Source organism: Solanum tuberosum, unplaced genomic scaffold, assembly GCF_000226075.1.
Source record: "Solanum tuberosum cultivar DM 1-3 516 R44 unplaced genomic scaffold, SolTub_3.0 scf00319, whole genome shotgun sequence".
Taxonomy (NCBI): domain Eukaryota; kingdom Viridiplantae; phylum Streptophyta; class Magnoliopsida; order Solanales; family Solanaceae; genus Solanum; species Solanum tuberosum.
Window position 1 is genome coordinate 586,172 of NW_006239243.1, and position 20,120 is coordinate 606,291.

At 34.2% G+C, this 20,120-nt stretch overlaps 2 protein-coding genes across 2 annotated transcripts; one reads left to right on the forward strand and one right to left on the reverse strand.

Moving 5' to 3' along the window:
* Positions 1-1,140: 1,140 nt before the first annotated feature.
* On the forward strand, positions 1,141-4,211 carry LOC107063205 (probable indole-3-pyruvate monooxygenase YUCCA10). The gene is made up of 4 exons (XM_015314779.1): positions 1,141-1,767; positions 3,114-3,347; positions 3,732-3,854; positions 4,050-4,211. Exons 1-4 carry the CDS (start codon positions 1,141-1,143, stop codon positions 4,209-4,211), a joined length of 1,146 nt encoding a protein of 381 aa, XP_015170265.1.
* A 12,520-nt stretch (positions 4,212-16,731) lies between these two features.
* Positions 16,732-18,722, reverse strand: LOC102594280 (probable pectinesterase 29). The gene is made up of 3 exons (XM_015314780.1): positions 18,549-18,722; positions 17,351-17,598; positions 16,732-16,903 (listed from the first exon to the last, which is right to left on the reverse strand). The coding sequence occupies exons 1-3, from the start codon at positions 18,720-18,722 to the stop codon at positions 16,732-16,734; spliced, it is 594 nt and encodes a 197-aa protein (XP_015170266.1).
* Positions 18,723-20,120: the final 1,398 nt, after the last annotated feature.

A 20,120-nucleotide genomic window follows, 5' to 3' on the forward strand; every position in this document is an offset into this window, starting at 1 on the left:
TTACCCCATTGAATCACATTCTATTTGTCAGGAATGATTCCATTCAAGTCACTTTTCTTGCTAATTTTTTCCTTCTTTTCCAGTTTCTATCATATTCCAATTTTCCTCATAAAACATTGAATTTCAACGAGAAACTAAATTCATGTTCAAATATTGTTAGGAGATAACATCTGTTCATTTACTTCTTCTTATAGTTATATAAAACCAAGAATATAGGAAAAAAATTAAAGTGCTCATCTTAGCCTTTATGCATAATATAACTTTTCTCATTGAAAAGAAAACTGAAGGGGTGTAATGCTTGAATGCACTTGGGAAGAAAATAATAATAATCTTACCCATCCAAGGAAAACTTACTACAAAAAATATACTCGAACATATTAAAGTAGTACTAATTCATCCCAAATCTCTTTTATCATATGATAAAATAATTCTACTTTTCATCTTGTTCTTTCCCCAATAAAAAGAACACAGAAAATAGAAGTAATTTCCTTACCACATAAAATACCATCAATAAATTCTTAAGCTTGTTATCTCCTGTATTCAGATTAGCAAACCAGAAATAATAAAAGATGAAAAGAAAAACACAAAGAACTATCCGAGTCCACAGAACCCACTATGTGTCCTTAAGAAATTTAATCCCCTCAAGTACCCCGAGGTTGCAGATTAATTTCACCCAAGATAAAACGGATTAACCATTAAAGAAGTAGCGGTACCTCAAACTTCGATAATTTCAACGAACTCAAACTGACAGCAACGAATCACACACACAGACACGATCGATCGATTTTGTTTTGTAAGAAATGTATGCAAAAGAAGGGAAGAATTCGATACAGAAAAATGAGAGAAAATCACTCTATTTATAGCCAACAAAGGGTAAAGGTCACAACCCTTTGGAAAGAAGACAACCTTTCAGAAAGGTCACAACACTTTGGAAAAGGCATAACCTTTCAAACGGTCACAATCCTTTAGAAAGGACACAACCTTTCATAAAGTTCACAACCCTTCGACATAGTCACAACTCTTCAGGAGAGTCACAACCCTTCATTTCCTGTTCACACCTTTAAAACCCAACAGTTGCAATTTTCTTTTCAACATTCTCAAAAAAAAAAAACTTCTCTTTAATTTCCTGAAAATTTTGCAATGGCTAATTTCACAAAGGAAAAAATTGACATTGTTGTGGTTGGAGCTGGACCATCCGGTATGGCTGTTTCAGCCTGTCTAAACAAATTGGGCATAAACAATGTTGTTTTAGAAAAACAAGATTGTTGTGCTTATTTGTGGAAGAACAAGACTTATGATAGACTTCATTTGCATCTATCAAAGGACTTTTGTTCATTGCCATTTATGCCACATGCAACTTCATCACCTAAGTATATGCCGAAAAAAGAATTTATTCAATACTTAGATGAGTATGTTGAGCATTTCAACATCAAGCCAAAATTCCAAACTTGTGTTGAATCGGCCTTTTACAACAGTGCGGAAAAGAAATGGAATGTCAAATCAAGAAATTTGACTAGCGGAGAAATCGAATTATATGCTAGTGATTTCTTGATTTTGGCTACTGGAGAAAACAACGAAGGATATATTCCAAAAATGCTAGGAATAGAAAATTTCAAAGGCGAAATAATCCATTCAAGTGATTATAGATCTGGTGAAAAATATAAGGATAAAAAGGTATTGGTCGTTGGATCAGGAAATTCTGGGATGGAAATAGCTTTTGATCTTTCAAATTATGAAAGTCACACATCAATTGTTGTGAGAAGTCCAGTAAGTCTCTCTATCTATTTATGTTTTATCTTTACTTTTATCGTTATTTGTTTGCATGTGAGTAGGTTTGTGTTTGTTATAAAAAAATTAAATGGTTGTGTTCGATTAGTTTAGTTGTACATCAACTATTTTACATGGTACCTGTTACTTTTTACTAGCATTTGTAATGTTGTAACTCGATTCATCAAGAGATTGGGTATGGGTTTCTTGACCATCAACACCAGGTCATACCCTTATGTGAAAGGGTCGAAATATGAACATGATTTCTCATGATTTTCATTCTACTTTATTGACCACCCAGTCATATATACCCTTGTGGTATTTCTTATCAAAAAATTATTTTTGAATTAGCTTAACCTCCAATAACTTCCACCGATTCGTCATTTGTGTTAAATTTCACAAACATACTCTCCAAGCACTATATAAAATTGTAAAAACAACCTCGATTATGAATTCAAAGTTGATTTAATGAAATCAATTTTTCTTTAAAAAGGGAATACTGATTGACTAGAAAGTGATTAAGGAATATGATGTTGGATTATTGTAAATAAAAAAATTTGGGATAGATATTTAAATATCCTATAAACATAGAAACATCTCATTATTCCATTTCAAAATCGCACAAAATTAGAAATTTTAAATTCAGGTCTCATCGGATATTTTATATCGTGAGAAAAAGAAGAGTAGGATTTGGTGAGGTGACAAGTTGTTTAGTATAAGTATAAATAACTCATATATTTTTTACTTTGAGGAACTGAATTCGAAGAAAAAGAACTAGGGTTTCTTTTTCTTATAAGTAGAATCTTGATTTTTGCTAAGTTTGTCTTATTAACAATTTTATACATCGTCATTTTTACATGTTGCACAGATAACATATTTTACTTTTTAAGATTTTGAATCTCATAATTTTGAAGAAACATATCTATAGATATCAGTTAGATGACTTGATAAATGATAGCACAAAAATTATTTGCACTAACTGTATATGAAATTTTGATTTCTCTTTTAATTTAATCTTTCGTGCATTACTCATATATATTTCTTTTTTTAGAACCCTTGATAATTCCAGTTACCAACTTTGATCTATGTTTTTGAATACTACAAGGTATATACAATTACGTTATAATTTATCTGATTTCATACTTCTTTTTTAATATATTGTCAAAAGATGAAACTTACACTCATAAATATGTACATTATAGTTCATGATGTTTTCCCAAAGTGCTATAACTTTTCTATAGCTAGATGATGCAAGTTTTTCACATGCACAATCAATTATTATTTTTTGATAAATATGATTGTTAATTCTAAAAGTTTTAATATATTTTGTCCTAATGTTTTTGCAGATTCATGTTCTAACAAGGGAGATGGTGTACACTGCAATGTTGTTACTAAAATATTTACCAATATCTTTGGTTGATACTGTAATTGCAAAGTACGCAAAATTTAAGTTCGGAAATTTAGCAGAATTAGGAATACCCCAACCAGAAGAAAGCCCATTTTCCTTTAAAATATCAAAAGGTAGATCCCCAGTAATTGATGTTGGTGCTATTGACAAGATTAAACTTGGACAAATTAAGGTAAGATACTATCTTTATTTTATTTCATTCTATTTTGAAAAATAATATGTGAAAAACAGATGGCTTTAGTTTCTCCGAGGGTTTTGGTCTTATAGTAAAAATACAACATGTGATGTATTGTTAGGCGCACATCACGAGTTCAAATTTGATTACTTCCAAGAACCTAGTAGTAGTACTTAATGAAGAAGAGTAAAAATACATGTTCATTATCATGGGCAACAATTTAACTGTTATTGTTACGAAATTGGTAGAATTTAGTAATTTTGGCCAATACAGAAATTTGTGTAAATAGTTCATTTAATATGCATTAATAATCTATCATAAAAAAAGGAAATAATACTTGGTTTTTTTTTGTGAAATAACTTTTGGTGAATTGTTAATTAGGTACTTCATGGAATATCGGACATAAAGGAACATACAGTAGTGTTTGACAATGGAGATGAACATCAATTTGATGCAATCATTTTTGCTACTGGATACAAGAATATTGCTACCAAGTGGCTAAAGGTACATTTTGCAAATTATCACTATGTTCTTCTTTTTTTTAATTCTAAATTTGAGTCTTGAAATTTTCCACTTGCCTATAAATATTGTGTGCGGATAAGTTTTTCTCGATAAGTTTTCCTGATTACTAATTTCACTTACTATTAATTTTACCATCATTGTCTCAAATAATGTACTAATTTTTTCTTTTGTATGTAGGATTATAGCTCAATATTCCTTGAAGATGGCACATTGATAAATTGGAAAGGAGAGAATGGGCTCTACTGTGCTGGATTTTCAAAAAGAGGGATTGCTGGTATTTCAATGGATGCTATAGCTAGTGCCGATGATATTAAGACTATTAGAGGCAGCAAAATTTAGATTTTTATTATTATTATATTAGACTATGTTGTTAAATAAATTTTCTAAACCCTGCGTGAATGCGGGATGCTTTCTGCATCGGGCTTAACTTGTTAAGTTCAGCTAGAACTTAAAAACCTTGTTTCTTTTAGTATGTTTTTTATTTTTATTGGAATCAAGTTTCTACTGTCATAGAAATTTGATGGAACTTTTCTGATTGATTGTCTTTCTTTGTTGATTTTTTTATTTTTATAATGATGGTGTGGGGTTCATATCGCACACATTTCGACTATTATATCGAACACTTGCTATATCTTGCCAGTACGAGTATCGAATAACTCTACACATCAAATTGGGTAACTTTTATTTGAGACATTTATTGACAACATGAATGAAATCTACTATTTCCTCTGTTATTCATAGTAAAGTAGATCGAGAGAGAGAGAGAATTGACTTCTTAAGAATCTATTTTTCCTTCAATTCCTTGATGTTCGTAAGGTACATAAAATTAAATGTACATTGAGCAATTAACATTCCATCTTGCTAAGGTCATTGCTAGGTCGATCTGTACAAAATGTCCTAACGGACCAGTACAAAAACAAGAGAATGACGATGGATACATTACCTAGCTCAAAAGAAATACTCCCAACGTTCTAGCAAGAATGTAAAAGTTGTTGCAGATGATTCAACTAGATACACGCAACCTACTTAATCCAGAACCAAATGGTTAATTTAGCTTCCTCCCAAACCTCTTGTCTGCATTTTCGACCACTTAGCCTTAGGTGCATGCTTATTGTTGTGCTTTCTTTTGGGCCAACTTTTTGTGTCTGATTTTCCCAACCATTGAGAAGAAGAAGTTCCTCCCCGGGTTTCATCTGATCTTTTCCTTTTCGTCCAGATAGAGTCTGGTGGTATATTGTCCCCATTTGATTGTCCCCAGTTCGCTGAAGATGCTTTTCCCCAACCTTTGGTAGACCATTTTCCTTTTGACCAAGGAGAGTCGGGTGGTCCACCATCCTCCTTAGGCTGTCCCCAACTCGCTGAACGTACTTCTTCCCAACCTTCAGTAGACCATTTTCCTCTTGACTGTCCACAGCTCACTGAAGTTAATCCTTCCCAACCTTCAGTAGACCATTTTCTTTTTGACGTGATAGGTTCAGAAGGTATAGTTGACTGAATTCCTTTCTGGCTTTCTTTACTTTGATCCTGCTTCTTGATATCCGTACAAGGAAGAGTGGTTGTATTTCCATCTTCTATAATGTTCCTTGTCTCAGAACCGTCTTGAAAGGGAGCAGCACGTCCAAACAACTGATATTTTAATGTGGGTATTTCGACAAGGCCATCCATAAAAGCAGAAATGTATTCGCTAGTACGCTGGATACACTTGTATATGCGTATCACTTCTGCTTTCCCAATAGCTCTTACAGCATTTTGAGACCGATCAGTGAAATCCTCAACCCGTAAAGATCACGATAATCCATTAATACAGCACTTTGAAAGATTACTTAGCACAAAGGACATCAATAAGTGAAAGATAACTGCACTGATGCAGCAAACTTTGGAGTCCCATGTTTTAGATAGCCAAGATGCTTCGTAGGTACTTGAACATAGTCCTTTGGCCCATAGCTTCTCAACCGACAATAACTGCAATGAAACGAGACCATAATGAGCCAGATTTACTGGATTCCCAGTACCTTGGCTAACAGTGTAACTAGCAACTCAGCCACTGACTCTTTGTTTCTCTTCCCATAGTTCACAAACTTATGCAACGACTTTGCCACCGCATCTGGATCAGTGCCATCTAGAACATTTACAAGCCAAGAAATATTACCAAGCTACTCAAAACAAAAACTCTCATGAAAAAACTAAAGCAAAGAGAAAAGTGCCAAAACTCAAACAAGGAAACAAGTGCTAAAACCAAAACTTCCAAGTTATGTATAAGAAAAAAGAATTACAGCCTCACAAATGAAAGATTTTTCATACGCATCCTGATTCATGGGAATTTTTCTTTTCTACTACAGTACTTCACAACACTCTGTACTGATACTAAAATTAGTACATCCCTTCCAAAAGGCGTTCGATAACTGAAAAAGTAAAGGTTCATAGTTACCTTCTAATATGGCAGAAAATGGCGGCAGTATTGGAGGATTTCATGTCTGTGAAGTCCACATGACCCCAAATGAAAGAAAAAAACAGATTATTAACTAAACAACTACATTAATATCCCTCTAGAAAGAAAATATACACATACAAAACAAATATGCAATAAGGCATGCAGAAACATTGAAAGTCATTCTGAATAAGCTAAGGCCATGAGGGGGGAAATTGAGATGAAGTTAATATTACACAAGTTGAAGTCCACCAATGCATTTTGGAGTACACACTTCCTCGCAAAGTATACTGAACTTTTCATTAGGTTAGCCTTTAATCCAGAAGCCATATAGAACATGTTAAAACAATGTTGGATATGAGTAACAGAAGGCAAATCAACTCTTACAATAAATAGCGAGTCATCAGCTAGCAAAGCTGAGGTGAGTAATTCCCAGCTTAGGACATCTAGGATGAAATTTGAAGTCCATTTAGACACCTACATAGGTACTCCATGACAATAGAAAACAGGTAAGGATACATGAGATCTCCTCGTCTATGTCTCTTAGCAGCTGGAAAGGGATAGGAGCTTGTGCTTCACAGATGATGCTGGAAATCACCTTCGGTAATCAATTACATCTTTTTTATCAGGCATCAAGATTGACTGTGGCCAGTGGCGTTATTCTATTGAATATCTGTTGTATGTTGAATCTTGAGATTGTTGAGACAAAAGATTGAACAAGCTTCTCCTATGCGTGAATTTCTTTCATATATGTGACATTGTTAGTGTTTGATTTGTTTCCAGTTGATATATGCTTTAAAGGGAAGAAACTTGAGAAATGATTGTTCAGTAGTATACTTGTGGTGCTTTGTTTGAGAATTTTTCTCTAACCTGAACCGAAACAGTTTTGGATCAGAGTAGACTCCTACGTACTTGAAAGGCAGTTCTCCACAGTAAGTTCAATATTTCCTTAAGTTATTGAACTTACTGTGGAGAACTGCCTTTCAAGTATGTAGGAGTCGACTCTGATCCAAAACTGTTTCGGTTCATGAGAAACCTATATGATTGGAATGGACTTCGAAGTCTAATTTTTGGTCAAATAAAAAGATGATGGTCCAAACCGATAACTGCCTGACATTTCTAGTGGTGAGTCGGGAGTGTGCGTGAACTGGTCTTTGACAGCCATCAGAAGCTGTCATGTAATGTGAGACAGTGAGAGCGCTGCTCTGTTAAGCCAGTCAATGAGGGGCGAGTTACCCCATCAACTCCCACAGCTTACTGCCATGTCAAAGTACTATTATTATTTATTTATTAGTGTCGGAATAATAATACTTCATACTATTACCAAGAACCGCTTATTATTAATTATAAACCCAAACCAACGCACTATTTGTGTCAAAGGCTAAAGATTTGGTTTGTCCCGATCATCTTATTGCTCCCACTTGGGTTACAAGCTCATGCTACTGAGCTCAGCGATATACAGTGTCTGTTGAGTTCTTATAAATTATATGTATACGTCTTCTGTCACCGGTGTGGGACAAGACGCACTAAGGTTTTAGCATATGCGATGATATGCCAAGCAAGCAAATGCTTTTTCCTTATATGCTCATTTCCAAAGTGAGTTGAATAAATACATTAATTTTCTAACTTCTCTGTTATTGTAAAACGAGGACAAACAACTCGAAAACTAGAACCTTATATATAGGAATTTTGTCAGCTTAGAGAAAAATTCTCAAACAAAGCACCACAAGTATACTACTGAATAATCATTTTTCAAGTTTCTTCCCTTTAAAGCATGTATCATTTACCAGCACTAACAATGTCATAGGTATGAAGAAATTACGCATATGAGAAGCTTGTTCAACCTTTTGTCTCAACAATCTCAAGATACAACATACAACAGATAATCAATTGAATAACGCCCCTGGCCACCGTCAATCTTGATGCCTGATAAAAAAAGATGTAATTGAATGTAGTCTTATAAACTGTACTGCAAAGGATTTTAGGCCTATAGCTTGTTGCTCTATAGTCTTATAAATCATATCTAAGATCCCTGCAGCCAGATTACCGAAGGTGATTTCCAGCATCATCTGTGAAGCATAAGCTCCTCCCTTTCCAGCTGCTAAGAGAGATAGACAAGGAGATCTCATGTATCCTTACCTGTTTTCTATTGTCATGGAGTACCTAAGTAGGTGTCTAAATGGACTTAAGCAAGAAAAAAGAGCTTCAAATTCCATCCGAGATGTACTAAGCTGGGAATTACTCACCTCAGGTTTGCAAGAGGTAATTCGCCTTCTGCTACTCATATCCAACACTGTTTTAACATGTATTATATGACTTCTTGATTAAAGGCTAACAAACGGAAAAGTTCAGTATACTTTGGAGGGGTACCTCAGGCAAAAAGCTGGTGGTTTCGGAGTAACAAACTTAAAAGTTCAAAATGACAGTCTCCTTCGTAAATGGTTATGGAGATCGATATTCACAAGGGAGGATCAAGCTCTACGGAGAAAAGTCATAGAAACCCAAGTTTGGGATTCTGAATCAGTGGATAACAAAGTCTCCATCTAACGCTTATGGATTCTCTGTACGGAAAACAATCAGGTCACATTGAGAGGATTTTCTATTGAGATACGGAAGGAAGAAGAATTAAGCAAATGATGTCGTTGCAGAGATGTTTGAGTGTACATGGAATCAAAAAGTTACATTGGAAAGAAGAAGCACACCTACACAATTGACATAAAAAACTTGTCCCTTTAAAGCTTGTACTCTGGAAATTCATTACAAGCTGAACAAATCAAGCACTAACATTGTCATATATATAAAAGAAATTTATCGCGATAATCTCAAGATAAAGAATACAACAGATATTCAAAGGAAGGAGAAACTTGTTCAACCCTTTGATACAACAATCTCAAGATACTACATATAACAGATATTCAAGGGAAGGAGAAGCATTTTCAACTTTTATCGCAGCGACAACATAGGTAATACTAAATTCAGCAAACATGAAGAATAGGGAAGCATCGTCTTGATTCGTGCAGATCGGCAGAGGATGGAATAATTGCTCTTCAACATCAGCTTTCCACCTCCTGAAATATCAAAAGTACATAACAGTTAACAAGCACCTGAGTGATAATTTCACATTATGACTAGTAAAAACAGTTTATATGTGAGCAACAAGGAAAATCAGCAAAACCAAATAGTACAGTTGTCCCAATCATCTTATTGCTCCACTTGGGTTACAAGCTCATGCTACCGAGCTATGCGGTGTCGGTTGAGTTCTTATAAAATATATGTATTCGTCTTCATCATCACATATGCTAAAACATTCAATGTAGAATTTAGTGCATCGCATATGCTAAAACATTCAATGTAGAATTTAGTGCATCGCATATGCTAAAACATTCAATGTAGAATTTAGTGCATCGCATATGCTAAAACATTCAATGTAGAATTTAGTGTGTCTTGTCCCACACCGGTGGCAGATGACGAATACATATATTTTATAAGAACTCAACAGACACTGTATATCACAGAGCTCAGTAGCGTAAGATTGTGACCCAAGTGGGAGCAACAAGATGATTTGAAAAAGTCAAATCCTCAGTACTATTGTGTCAAGGGCTGAAGATTTGGCTTGTCCCAATCATCTTGCCGCCCCAACTTGGGTCCAAACTCGTGCTACTGGGCTTAGCGATATACAGTGTCAGTTGAGCTCTTATTAAATGTTTGTATTCGTCTTCTGCCACCGGTGTGGGAAAAGACAAACTAATTTCTATATCGAATGTTTTAGCATATGAGAAGATATGCCTAGCAAGCAATATGATCACTTCCCAACACTCCCATCGACGGAATCCTACCTCCTTCTGCACAGCTGGGCTTCTCCACCTTTCCCCATTTCTCATTAGCCAAATCAAAAGTAATGATGTACCCACCCTCATATGTATTAAGACCATCAGTAGTAGCAGCCCAATAGAGTTTTCCGTCCATAAACTTACCTGAAACATTTGATAGCCCCTCCCTCGGGCAACAATCAACGCTTTTCCAAGAATCCGTGTTTAAACTCTATAAGCTGGCCTCAACTTGATCTGAATTTATAGTTTTGAAAATACAGACTACCTTATAATCATCCTGAAATTCATCATATCCAAAACCATCAATGTGCCGATACTCAGGCCTCGTTGATGTAGGTCTAGGATTATAAAATTTCTTTATCTTCCTAATCGACGGATTCGATATAAACATGTCAGTGAACCCAAGGGCAAATCAAATAAATCCATTAACTAAATCCAGAACAAAAACATTTTCGCGGGGGTTATAATCCAAGTTATATTCCTCAATCACAACAGAGTCATTAAGTAAGGAAGTAACAGAACAGTTTGTGAAAACAAATCAATATCCATTAGCAGGTAGATACCTGAGTTGGGACAACACAAGGCTGTGGTGTGTGTAATCCTTTCTATCAGCAGATACACTAAGATGATTCTTGATATTTTATAAATTAGGTAAGTTACATTCCCTTTGCGCGAACGTACAATTATTTGTGGTTAATGATTAAAGATTATGCGATAATATCCGCTTACCTTATTGATTTTGTATACCAATGAAACTTTGTTGACATCCGTTTCTGGATATTTGTCCAATTAATTACAATTTTTTTGCTACGTATATGATAAATTAAAGGGAATGAAAAGGGTTAGAAAACGATAGAGTTTGTCTTTCGATGCTTATACCAAACAAGCAAGTGGCGCAGTAAGCAAAGGGCAAAATAGCAGAGTAAACAGAGGAAGTGAAGGAAACAAATTGCAATCGGAGGTGGGAAAAGATAATTGTCTTTCCTGAATTGTGAGGGCGCCACATAGGCCGGTCTATGAAGAGAAGCACAAGGTGTGAATATACAATCTTCTTTGTACTCCTGAACCTTCTACTCACCTAGAAGTTCATTGTGCATCTGGAGACGACGATCTTGAATATCATTTCCCTGAAGTGGGAAAGTATTTGGATTGGCAATTTAAAGTGTGGGGGTAACACTTCATTCTTTTTTCACTTTTGGTGGGATGATAAAGAAAGTGTATTCGATGTATTTAACAATTTCAATCCAATCTATTGTATTGACGAAGCAATTGATTTTATTCCAAAATATACTACCCAATGCAAATGGAAAGTGGAGCCTGATGGTATCTATTTTGAATAACGAATCATGACGACAACAAGATAATAATAATTTTTAACATGTAACACAAAAAATGTCTAGAAAATCTAGCCAAAGTCCAATGTGAGTACTCATCTTAATTATTGCGTTTTAACTTCTACTAGTGAGGACTCTTTCATTACGTTTTTAAATAAAGATCAAAGAATAACCGAATAGTACCAATATGATTGGAATAATTTTGAAAAAACTAATATTAGTTTGATGTTTACAGCGTTTCACCAAAGTCCAATATGACTTCTCATCTTATCGCGTTCTAACTTCTATAAGTGATGACTCTTATATACTGCTTTTTTAAGAAATATTAAAAAATCAAACAAACTGTACCAATATGTCTGAATGGACTTAAGCAAGAAAAGAGCTTCAAATTCCATCTGAGATGTACTAAGCTGGGAATTACTCACATATATAAAAGAAATTTATCGCGATAATCTCAAGATACAGCATACAACAGATATTCAAGGGAAGGAGAAGCTTTTTTCAACTTTTATCGCAGCGACAACATAGGTAATACTACATTCAGCAAACATGGAGAATAGGGAAGCATCGTCTTGATTCGTGCAGAGGATGGGATAATTGCTCTTCAACATCAGCTTTCCACCTCCGGAAATATCCAAAGTACATAACAGTTAACAAAGCACCTTCTTGATATTTCACATGATGACTAGTAAAAACAGTTTATATGTGAGCAACAAGGAAAACCAGCAAAACCAAATAGCACCCAAGTTGCTCGCACTGGGGTGCAAGTGTTCGATAAGGATGAAGATCTAGAAGTCGGAACTCGGATCCTTCCTGATCTAAATTTTAAGATTCGGAGGTACGGATCAAAGTATGAACATGGGTGCCAATACAAAATAAAATAACCGAAAATTGATATTGGTAAAAATATTATAAAAAACAACCGATTAAACTAAACAATTGACAAATAAAAAGGTGATGGTCCAGACTAATAACTGCTTGACATATCTAGCGAGGATTTGTGATTATGCGAGAGAGCTGCTCTGTTAAGCCAGCCAATGATGGGAGAGTTACCCCATCTACACACACTGCTATGTCAAAGTATTATTAGTGTTGGAATAACAATACTTCATACTACACCAGCATCGCATAATCCCAAACGAACCCTCTATTTACGTCAAGGCTTGAAGCTTTGATTTGTCCCAATCATCTTATTACTCCCACTTAGGTTACAAGCTCACACTACTGAGCTCAGCGATATACAGTGTCTGTTGAGTTCTTATTAAATGTTTGTATTCGTCTTCTGCCACCGGTGTGGGACAAAGACACACTAAATTCTACATTGAATGTTTTAGCATGTACGATGATATGCCTAGCAAGTCAAAATCGCATACGCTAAACATACGATGTAGGATTTAGTGTGTCTTGTCCCACACCAGTGGCAGAAGACGAATACAAACATTTAATAAGAACTCAACAGACATTGTAAATCCCTGAGCTCAGTAGCGTGAACTTGTAACCCAAGTGAGAGTAATAAGATAGTTGTGGCAAGCCAAATCTTCAGCCCTTGACACAAATAGTGGCGTTGGTTTGGGTTTATATTAATAAGCGGCTAGTTTGATGCTGTCAAAGACCAGTTCGCGCACACTCCCAAGTCACCACTAGAGATGTCATGTTGTTATTGGTTTGGACCATCATCTTTTTATTAGACCTTACTCTATTAATATTGTTCTTGTTTCCTTATTAATTAAGTTTTAATTTAAAGAGGATTATTACTGAATGCCTTGTATCAAACAATAAAATTCTACCAAAGGATATGCTTAGTGTTATTGGCGTGTTTATTACACGTCATGATTTCCATGTCCCTCGCGCTCTATATTCCAATTCTATCTAGAGGCACAACATCCCCTTAAAACAACGCTCAAAAAGAGCCAAAATGTCTATGGCATTTACTTTTGAGTGTTGAAGATACCAAACATTACAACCAAATAGTTGTCTCATGGAAATATGCAAAAAGGAAAAAGACAAACAAGATCTCCAAGTAGATGAGATGTAAAGGTGCGAGTATCATATGCAAAGTCTTTTTTTTATAATAATAAAGAAACAGAAAAATATATAAGGCGGGATTCTTACAAGTCATTACCAACAACACTGTCATCCCTCTGAGCTTCAGCAGCCTTCACTCGTGCTTGGTTCGTTTTGTAAAAAGGGACAAACTAGACTAAATGTAGATGTTTGACACAATATAGCGACGAAACTTAGCAACCTTTGTATATCTGACAGATTCATCCTCCAGATTGTATATCAGGTAAGTTGATTTAGACAGAATCAATATCTCACCTTTGTTTGACATACATAGTGTCGGAGAAATAACAGGAGGAATAACATAAGTAAAGAAGCGTTTGTATATTTGATGGTATACATTTTTTTCAACGACCCAAACTCTTTCATAACCCACACATCTGCATGACTTTCCCTAAAAGAAAACACAAAAATATCATTTCCCAACACTCCCACCGACGGAAAATTGCCTCCTTCTTGATCAGAGCAGGGCTTCTCCACCTTTCCCCACTTTTCATCAGCCAAATCAAAAGAAACTATGTACCAATCAACCGATGTATCTAGTCCAGCAACATTAGCGGGCCAATATAGCTTCCCGTTCAAAACCTGACCAAAAACATTTGATATCCCCTCACTCGGGCAATCATCAACACTTTTCCAAAAAATAGCTTTTAGACTATATAAGTTAACCTCACCTTGAAGTGGACTCTCAGATTTATTAACAGACACTACCTTATAATCATCGTGAAATTCATCATATCCAAAACCATATATGTGGCTAGTATGAAGCCTATAATTAGGAAACTGTTTGAACTTCCTAATTGACGGATTCCACATAAACATTTCAGCTTCCGCAATCGCAAGGCAAAAAATCCATTAATTGAACCAACAACCCAAACATGTTTTCCCGCGTCATTCATTGGATAATCCAAGTTACAATCCTCAATCACAGAGTCATTAAGTAACGAACTAACGGAGTAATTCTTAAGAAAGTATTGATATCCCTTAATAGGGAAGTGCCTATAGGTCAACACAAGGCTATGTTGTGTGTAATCTTTGTTATCAGCCAAGATTCGATATTTCTTAACATGATTCTTGATAAATTCAGGGCTCGATATTAAAGAAAGCCAAGATTTCGATACAAACCTGAATTTCCAGAGGGATTTCACTGGAAGTAACATGATTTTAGTGACGAGTTCTGATGGCAGAGTACGGATTGAATGGACAATGATTTTGCCTTTGAAGACTTCATCTTGTATTTATGCTGTGGAGGCAACTATTTTTCCACAAATGAAGACCTAAAGGGGAGACAATAATAATTTGGGCCCTGAATTCTAGTTTTTCTTCTTCTTTTTAATTAGGAAAAATGACATTAATTGTGTTTTTGTTTCTAACCAAAAAAATAGCCCAAGTTTCAGCTAATTATCTATTTGGTCATTAACTAATCAGGTCTATGTCTATACTTAAATTTTGACCTTGTTGTTGCTTCACTTGGAAATACTGGAAAGCTGAAATGTTAAAATTTGACTTGTCGTAAATTTATTCGACTAAGTAATATATCAAAAGAAGTGAAAATATTGAGAGTAGCTCATATCGAAATTTCAGGACAAGTTTAGACGATATTTGAGTTGGATGTCTGTTACAATCCGTCATTAAAGAGCTTCGAAGCTCAAATTTAAAATTCGACCTGCACCAATATATAATCAAAACATCTAGAGGAGTTAATCTGAAAATTTTAGGAGTGTTTAGAAGAGATTTGAGTTGGATGCTTTAAAGCTCAGATTTGAAACTCGACATGCTGCAAATGTGAATCGTTTCGACTTTCAAGTGGATAATATGTAATCAAAACATCGACAAGAGCTCATATCTAAAATTCATGAAGGTTTAGATGAGATTTAAATTGGTCGGAATTGGAAAAATAAAATCAGCTCATGACAAAGATGAATTGCTACAATGTATTAATATTGTATAACAGTGTCATTGTATATGGATGTATATCTCCGATACATAGTTACATGTCATATATACATGGTTATACTTATTTATATAATATCAATACATTACATACACATGCGGATATTTTAGTTATGAAAAGAATATGATTATGTTGTGTCAATTTCTTAAAAGGGGTTCTTATTCATTGATTACTTCCCTGATTCTAGTTCCGATATCATTTGATGCCTTTGCTACTAAATATTTTATAAATTAGGGAACTTTGCCGCACTTTGTGCAGTTATTGAAAATTCAATTCACAACGTACAAATATTTATTGTTAATAAAGATTAACAAATTTCCGAGTTAGAGACAGTGAACGGTGAAAATAAAGATTTTGAATCAAAGCAACATGAATCTGTGTAGTAACACAAACAAACTCGCGCATTTTATGGCGCTTTTCAACTCAGAGTCTCATGTAGGACATAATTGCCGCTAAATCGGGTTATTTACATCAATTATTAATATTCAAAAATTACATCTAAACTATCCCAATCTTTTGAATTTCATACCTGAACTATAGCTCAATAGTTAGCGAAACACATCTAGACGTTGACTAGACCAAATGTTTGTCTACAAATGCTTCTAGGCGCGTTTGGCCATAAAATCTTCCACCTCACATATATACCGGCTCTCTTGGTGAGCTGATGTGAGTTGAATGAATTCATTAATTTTCTAACAAAGAGGGAAGATGCATTAACATTGTGTGTGTGTGTAGCAGAGGGAAGATGCATGAAGTTCAGCGCAATCTTGTTCAACCTTTTGTAACGAATCACGATCAAAAGGCGAAGCCATGATTTTAACTTTATGAGCTTTAAATGGCCATAAAATCTCCGTCCACCTGGCATATATAGCTTGCAACCTTCATTCTTGTTGTGTTCTTCGTTCATTTTCACGTTTCGTGAAAGGGGGCAAACTAGGCTTTCAACATAGATATTTGACGCCCTTAATGTCATGAAAGTTCACGTGAGTCATTCGTAAAGGTTCATACAAAGAAAGAAAATCAAAGAACAAGAAACAGAAACAAATACTTGCACGTTAACAAAGAGTGCTAAAGCCTTTACCGGCATTAGCTAATTGTCATTAGATTCAATGTCGCTATAGGCTTTAGGAACTTTTACAAAGAGTGTTTATCGCTAATAATTGCCTCAAAAAAACAACTTATTTAGCGGCAATCAAGCTATTGTCGTTAATTAATAGCCGCTAAAGATCATTTTTTATGCAGTGTTAATTCTCTAATTTAATAAGATAATAGGTTGATCATTAATCCAATTATCAGTATTAATGAAGGACAAATCTGTCAATGACTCCACCATATCTTTGCTTAGCTTTTTCTCCCATTTAACTCTCTTTGATGTGTCTGCTCCTGATCCATCACACTCTGCTTCTGAGAAAGACAATTGCTTCCTAAAACAAACCAAAAAAAAAAAATAGTTTAAAAAAAAAATCTTAAAATACAAAAATTATGTCGAGGGAATCTAGTTGTCACAAACACTAGGTGATTTCTTCATATCTGTTCAAGCCTTGTTAGACAAATTTACCAAGTACCTGTGCTGGTGGAGGTAGTCGATACCCCTCAAAATTTAGTCGTGGTGCCTGCAAGTTGATGCGGACACCACGAATATTCCAAAAAATATATAGATATAAAAAAATCTCAAATTTACTTTCTAGCTAACACAAACACTAGGTGATTTTCTTTATATCTGTCCAAGTTTTTATAGACAGATTTACCAGGTACCTGTGTTGATGAGAAGTAGTTGATACCCCTCAAAATTTACTCGTGGTGCTTGCAAGTTGATACCGACACCACGAATATTCCAAAAAAAATAAAAAATGTTGGGGGGGGGGACTTACTCATGGCCTTTGTAACTCCAAGCATCCCAACCTATAGGATCAATGATGTTGGAGAGGGAGGTTTTATAAAATAGAACTCTAGCATAAGCCCTCCATGCCCTTCCTAAGAATGCCTTGCCTGTCCCAATAACTTTACAATTTTTGAACACAAATGCACTTGCATCATTTGGATGTGATCTTCCTTGTGCTGTTATAAATCCTCCATAATTTTGTGATATTGATCCAGCATTCACCAATATTGTACAATCCTATTAAAACAATATACATGTCATTTGAATAATCAGATCAGACGTGTGATATGAAAATTTCATGTACGGTTCTGTATTAAATCCTATAGATACATGTCGTTTAAACAAATTAGATATATAATGTGAAAATTTCATGTACGGTTCTGTATTCAATCCTATAGATACATGTCGTTTAAACAAATTAGATATATAATGTGAAAATTTCATATAAAGTAATAGTAAAGGTAACTTATCTATCGATTTCTCTACTATCATTCCAAATGAATGAAACTATGTTTTAAAATTACCGATTATATACTCAGTATTGACCATAATTTACAAGAACATTATGTGTAGTCATAGTAATAGAGGAAGGTTTTTTATCCTCAATGTAGGATTTATTGGCACGAAATAAAATTTAATTAGGCCTAACACAGATATCAAACACCAAGTGAAACAAAAAATCAACATAGTTCTTAACCTCACATTACCTTACTGAATAACTAAAGGTATCCAAGGCCTATGTATGGATTTTAATTCATTAATTGTCCAATGAAAGGTAAAGACTATAATTAACTAGTAAACTTTGTTTTTCCTACTTTTTTAATTTGTATTTATAAATCATTTGACTATAAAATTGTCCTCAACTCCATTAATAAAGAAGACAAAAATCTTAATGTGTTCATACATATCTAAAGAAAAAAATTACATTAATTAGGGATTAGCTAAAGCATCAATTATTATTTTAAAAAAATTGAATATATCTCAAAATATTTATCATCTTAAAAAAATAATTAAGAAGTTGTTTACCCCTTCTGTTTTAGTTGCTACGATTAAATTAAATTGCTTAATTCGATATAAATACCATGTGTGTACAAGTATTTACCACTAAATACTCATTAAAACTATTAAACATTCAAAAAACGTACCAACCAGATATCGTAACGTAACGTAACAATAAAAAAGATTACCTCATAAATTGATTGACCACTGCCAAAAATGAAATCCATGGCTCCTTCAATTGTACATTGCTTGAAATAATGTTTGCCATTATCATCCAATAAAGTATCTTGTAAACCAGAAAAAGCACAATCATAAAATGATGTTTTATCCCCAGAAACCAATGTTGCTAATGCTGGTTTCATTGGATTTTTTTTATTCATAGGTGGATAATTGTAAGAATTCTACAAAAAAAAAAAAAGTTAGAAATTATATTTTTGAAAGAAAAAAAAAACTTAATATTAGGATTTAAGGTTTCTTACTGTAAAATTTAACTTTTCCACAACAATATTTTCAGCAAAAGAGGAAAAAGTTGGGCTTGTAACAAGTGAGTCATGACCATCCCATATCACAATAGTATTTTTCACATCTGAACCTTTTAAATAAATAAAAGGTTTATCAAGTGGAATTGTCACCTGTTCCCTTCATGATTAAATGCAAAAAAAAAAATTAGTCTTTAATTAATACCAAATATTGAAACAAGAATTTTGAAAAAAAAAAAAATATATGTATGATGTATATATATAGATTGAGATGAATATATAAATTAGACTCGATAAGTTTATGCTATAAGAGACACGTTTTTTTTTCCATGGGCGTGGGGATCCCCGTAAATCCATTGAAAAGCTGGGATTTCTGACAGCACATTTCATACCTATTACTCGAAAAAAACGTTGGATAGAAGTTTAGCTCAAATTATGTATGTGTAAGAGAACATAACTAGCATATATATACAAAAAGATCAAACGGAATCCAATGATTCTAAATCTTGGATTCTTCGCTAGATTTGGACTGTTATTAGAGATATGATGTGAAAATCTCATGTATAGTTCGGTAAAGTAATAGTAGAAGTAATATATGTATCAACTACTCTACTATCATCTTCCCAAATGAATTAAACTATGTCAATTGTATCCCTAGAAGCTAGAATAGATTTGAGTTGAAATTACTGTTTATATACTCGGTATTTACCATAGGAGTTCACGCTATTAGAGACACGTGTATTTTTATGGAAGTTCTCATGATTGCTTTCTATAAAAAAAAATGATTTCCACCAAGCGTAATTCATACAGATTCCTCGAAAAAAACGCTTTTGACAGAATTAATTATATCTAGCTCAATCTTGAGTGTAAGAGTTCTAACACATATACCAAAAAAGAACAGAATCCAATGACTTTAAATCTTGAATTTGCCTCTAGACTCATTTTGTTTACAACATACATGAATAAATCATTTTCCACCAAGCACATCTCATACAAATCCCTCAATCAAAATAAAAAATGATCAACATAATTTATTATGTCTAGCTCAATTTATAGCACATATACCAAAAAAAACATATAGTGACTCTAAATTCTGAATTCACACATAAATAAAATAGGAAGAGAACTATAGCACATATATCAAAAAGAATAGGTATCGACTCTGAATTCTGAATTCACACGTAAATAAAACAGGAAAAGAAGAGTGTAGAGCATAGAGAAGTTACTTGTACAAGCCAGGTCTGATGAAGATACACACCCAATGAGAATTATTAGAAGGAA

Excerpts from the sequence above, each read along its gene's own strand:
- LOC102594280 (XM_015314780.1), bottom strand. The coding sequence starts at position 18,722 with ATGAAACCAGCATTAGCAACATTGGTTTCTGGGGATAAAACATCATTT. Across the intron at positions 17,599-18,548 it reads GTGGTCAATCAATTTATGAG|GATTGTACAATATTGGTGAA; the intron begins GTAATCTTTTTT and ends TTGTTTTAATAG. Across the intron at positions 16,904-17,350 it reads TGGAGTTACAAAGGCCATGA|GAAGCAATTGTCTTTCTCAG; the intron begins GTAAGTCCCCCC and ends GGTTTGTTTTAG.
- LOC107063205 (XM_015314779.1), top strand. The coding sequence starts at position 1,141 with ATGGCTAATTTCACAAAGGAAAAAATTGACATTGTTGTGGTTGGAGCT. Across the intron at positions 3,348-3,731 it reads TTAAACTTGGACAAATTAAG|GTACTTCATGGAATATCGGA; the intron begins GTAAGATACTAT and ends ATTGTTAATTAG. Across the intron at positions 3,855-4,049 it reads TTGCTACCAAGTGGCTAAAG|GATTATAGCTCAATATTCCT; the intron begins GTACATTTTGCA and ends TTTTGTATGTAG.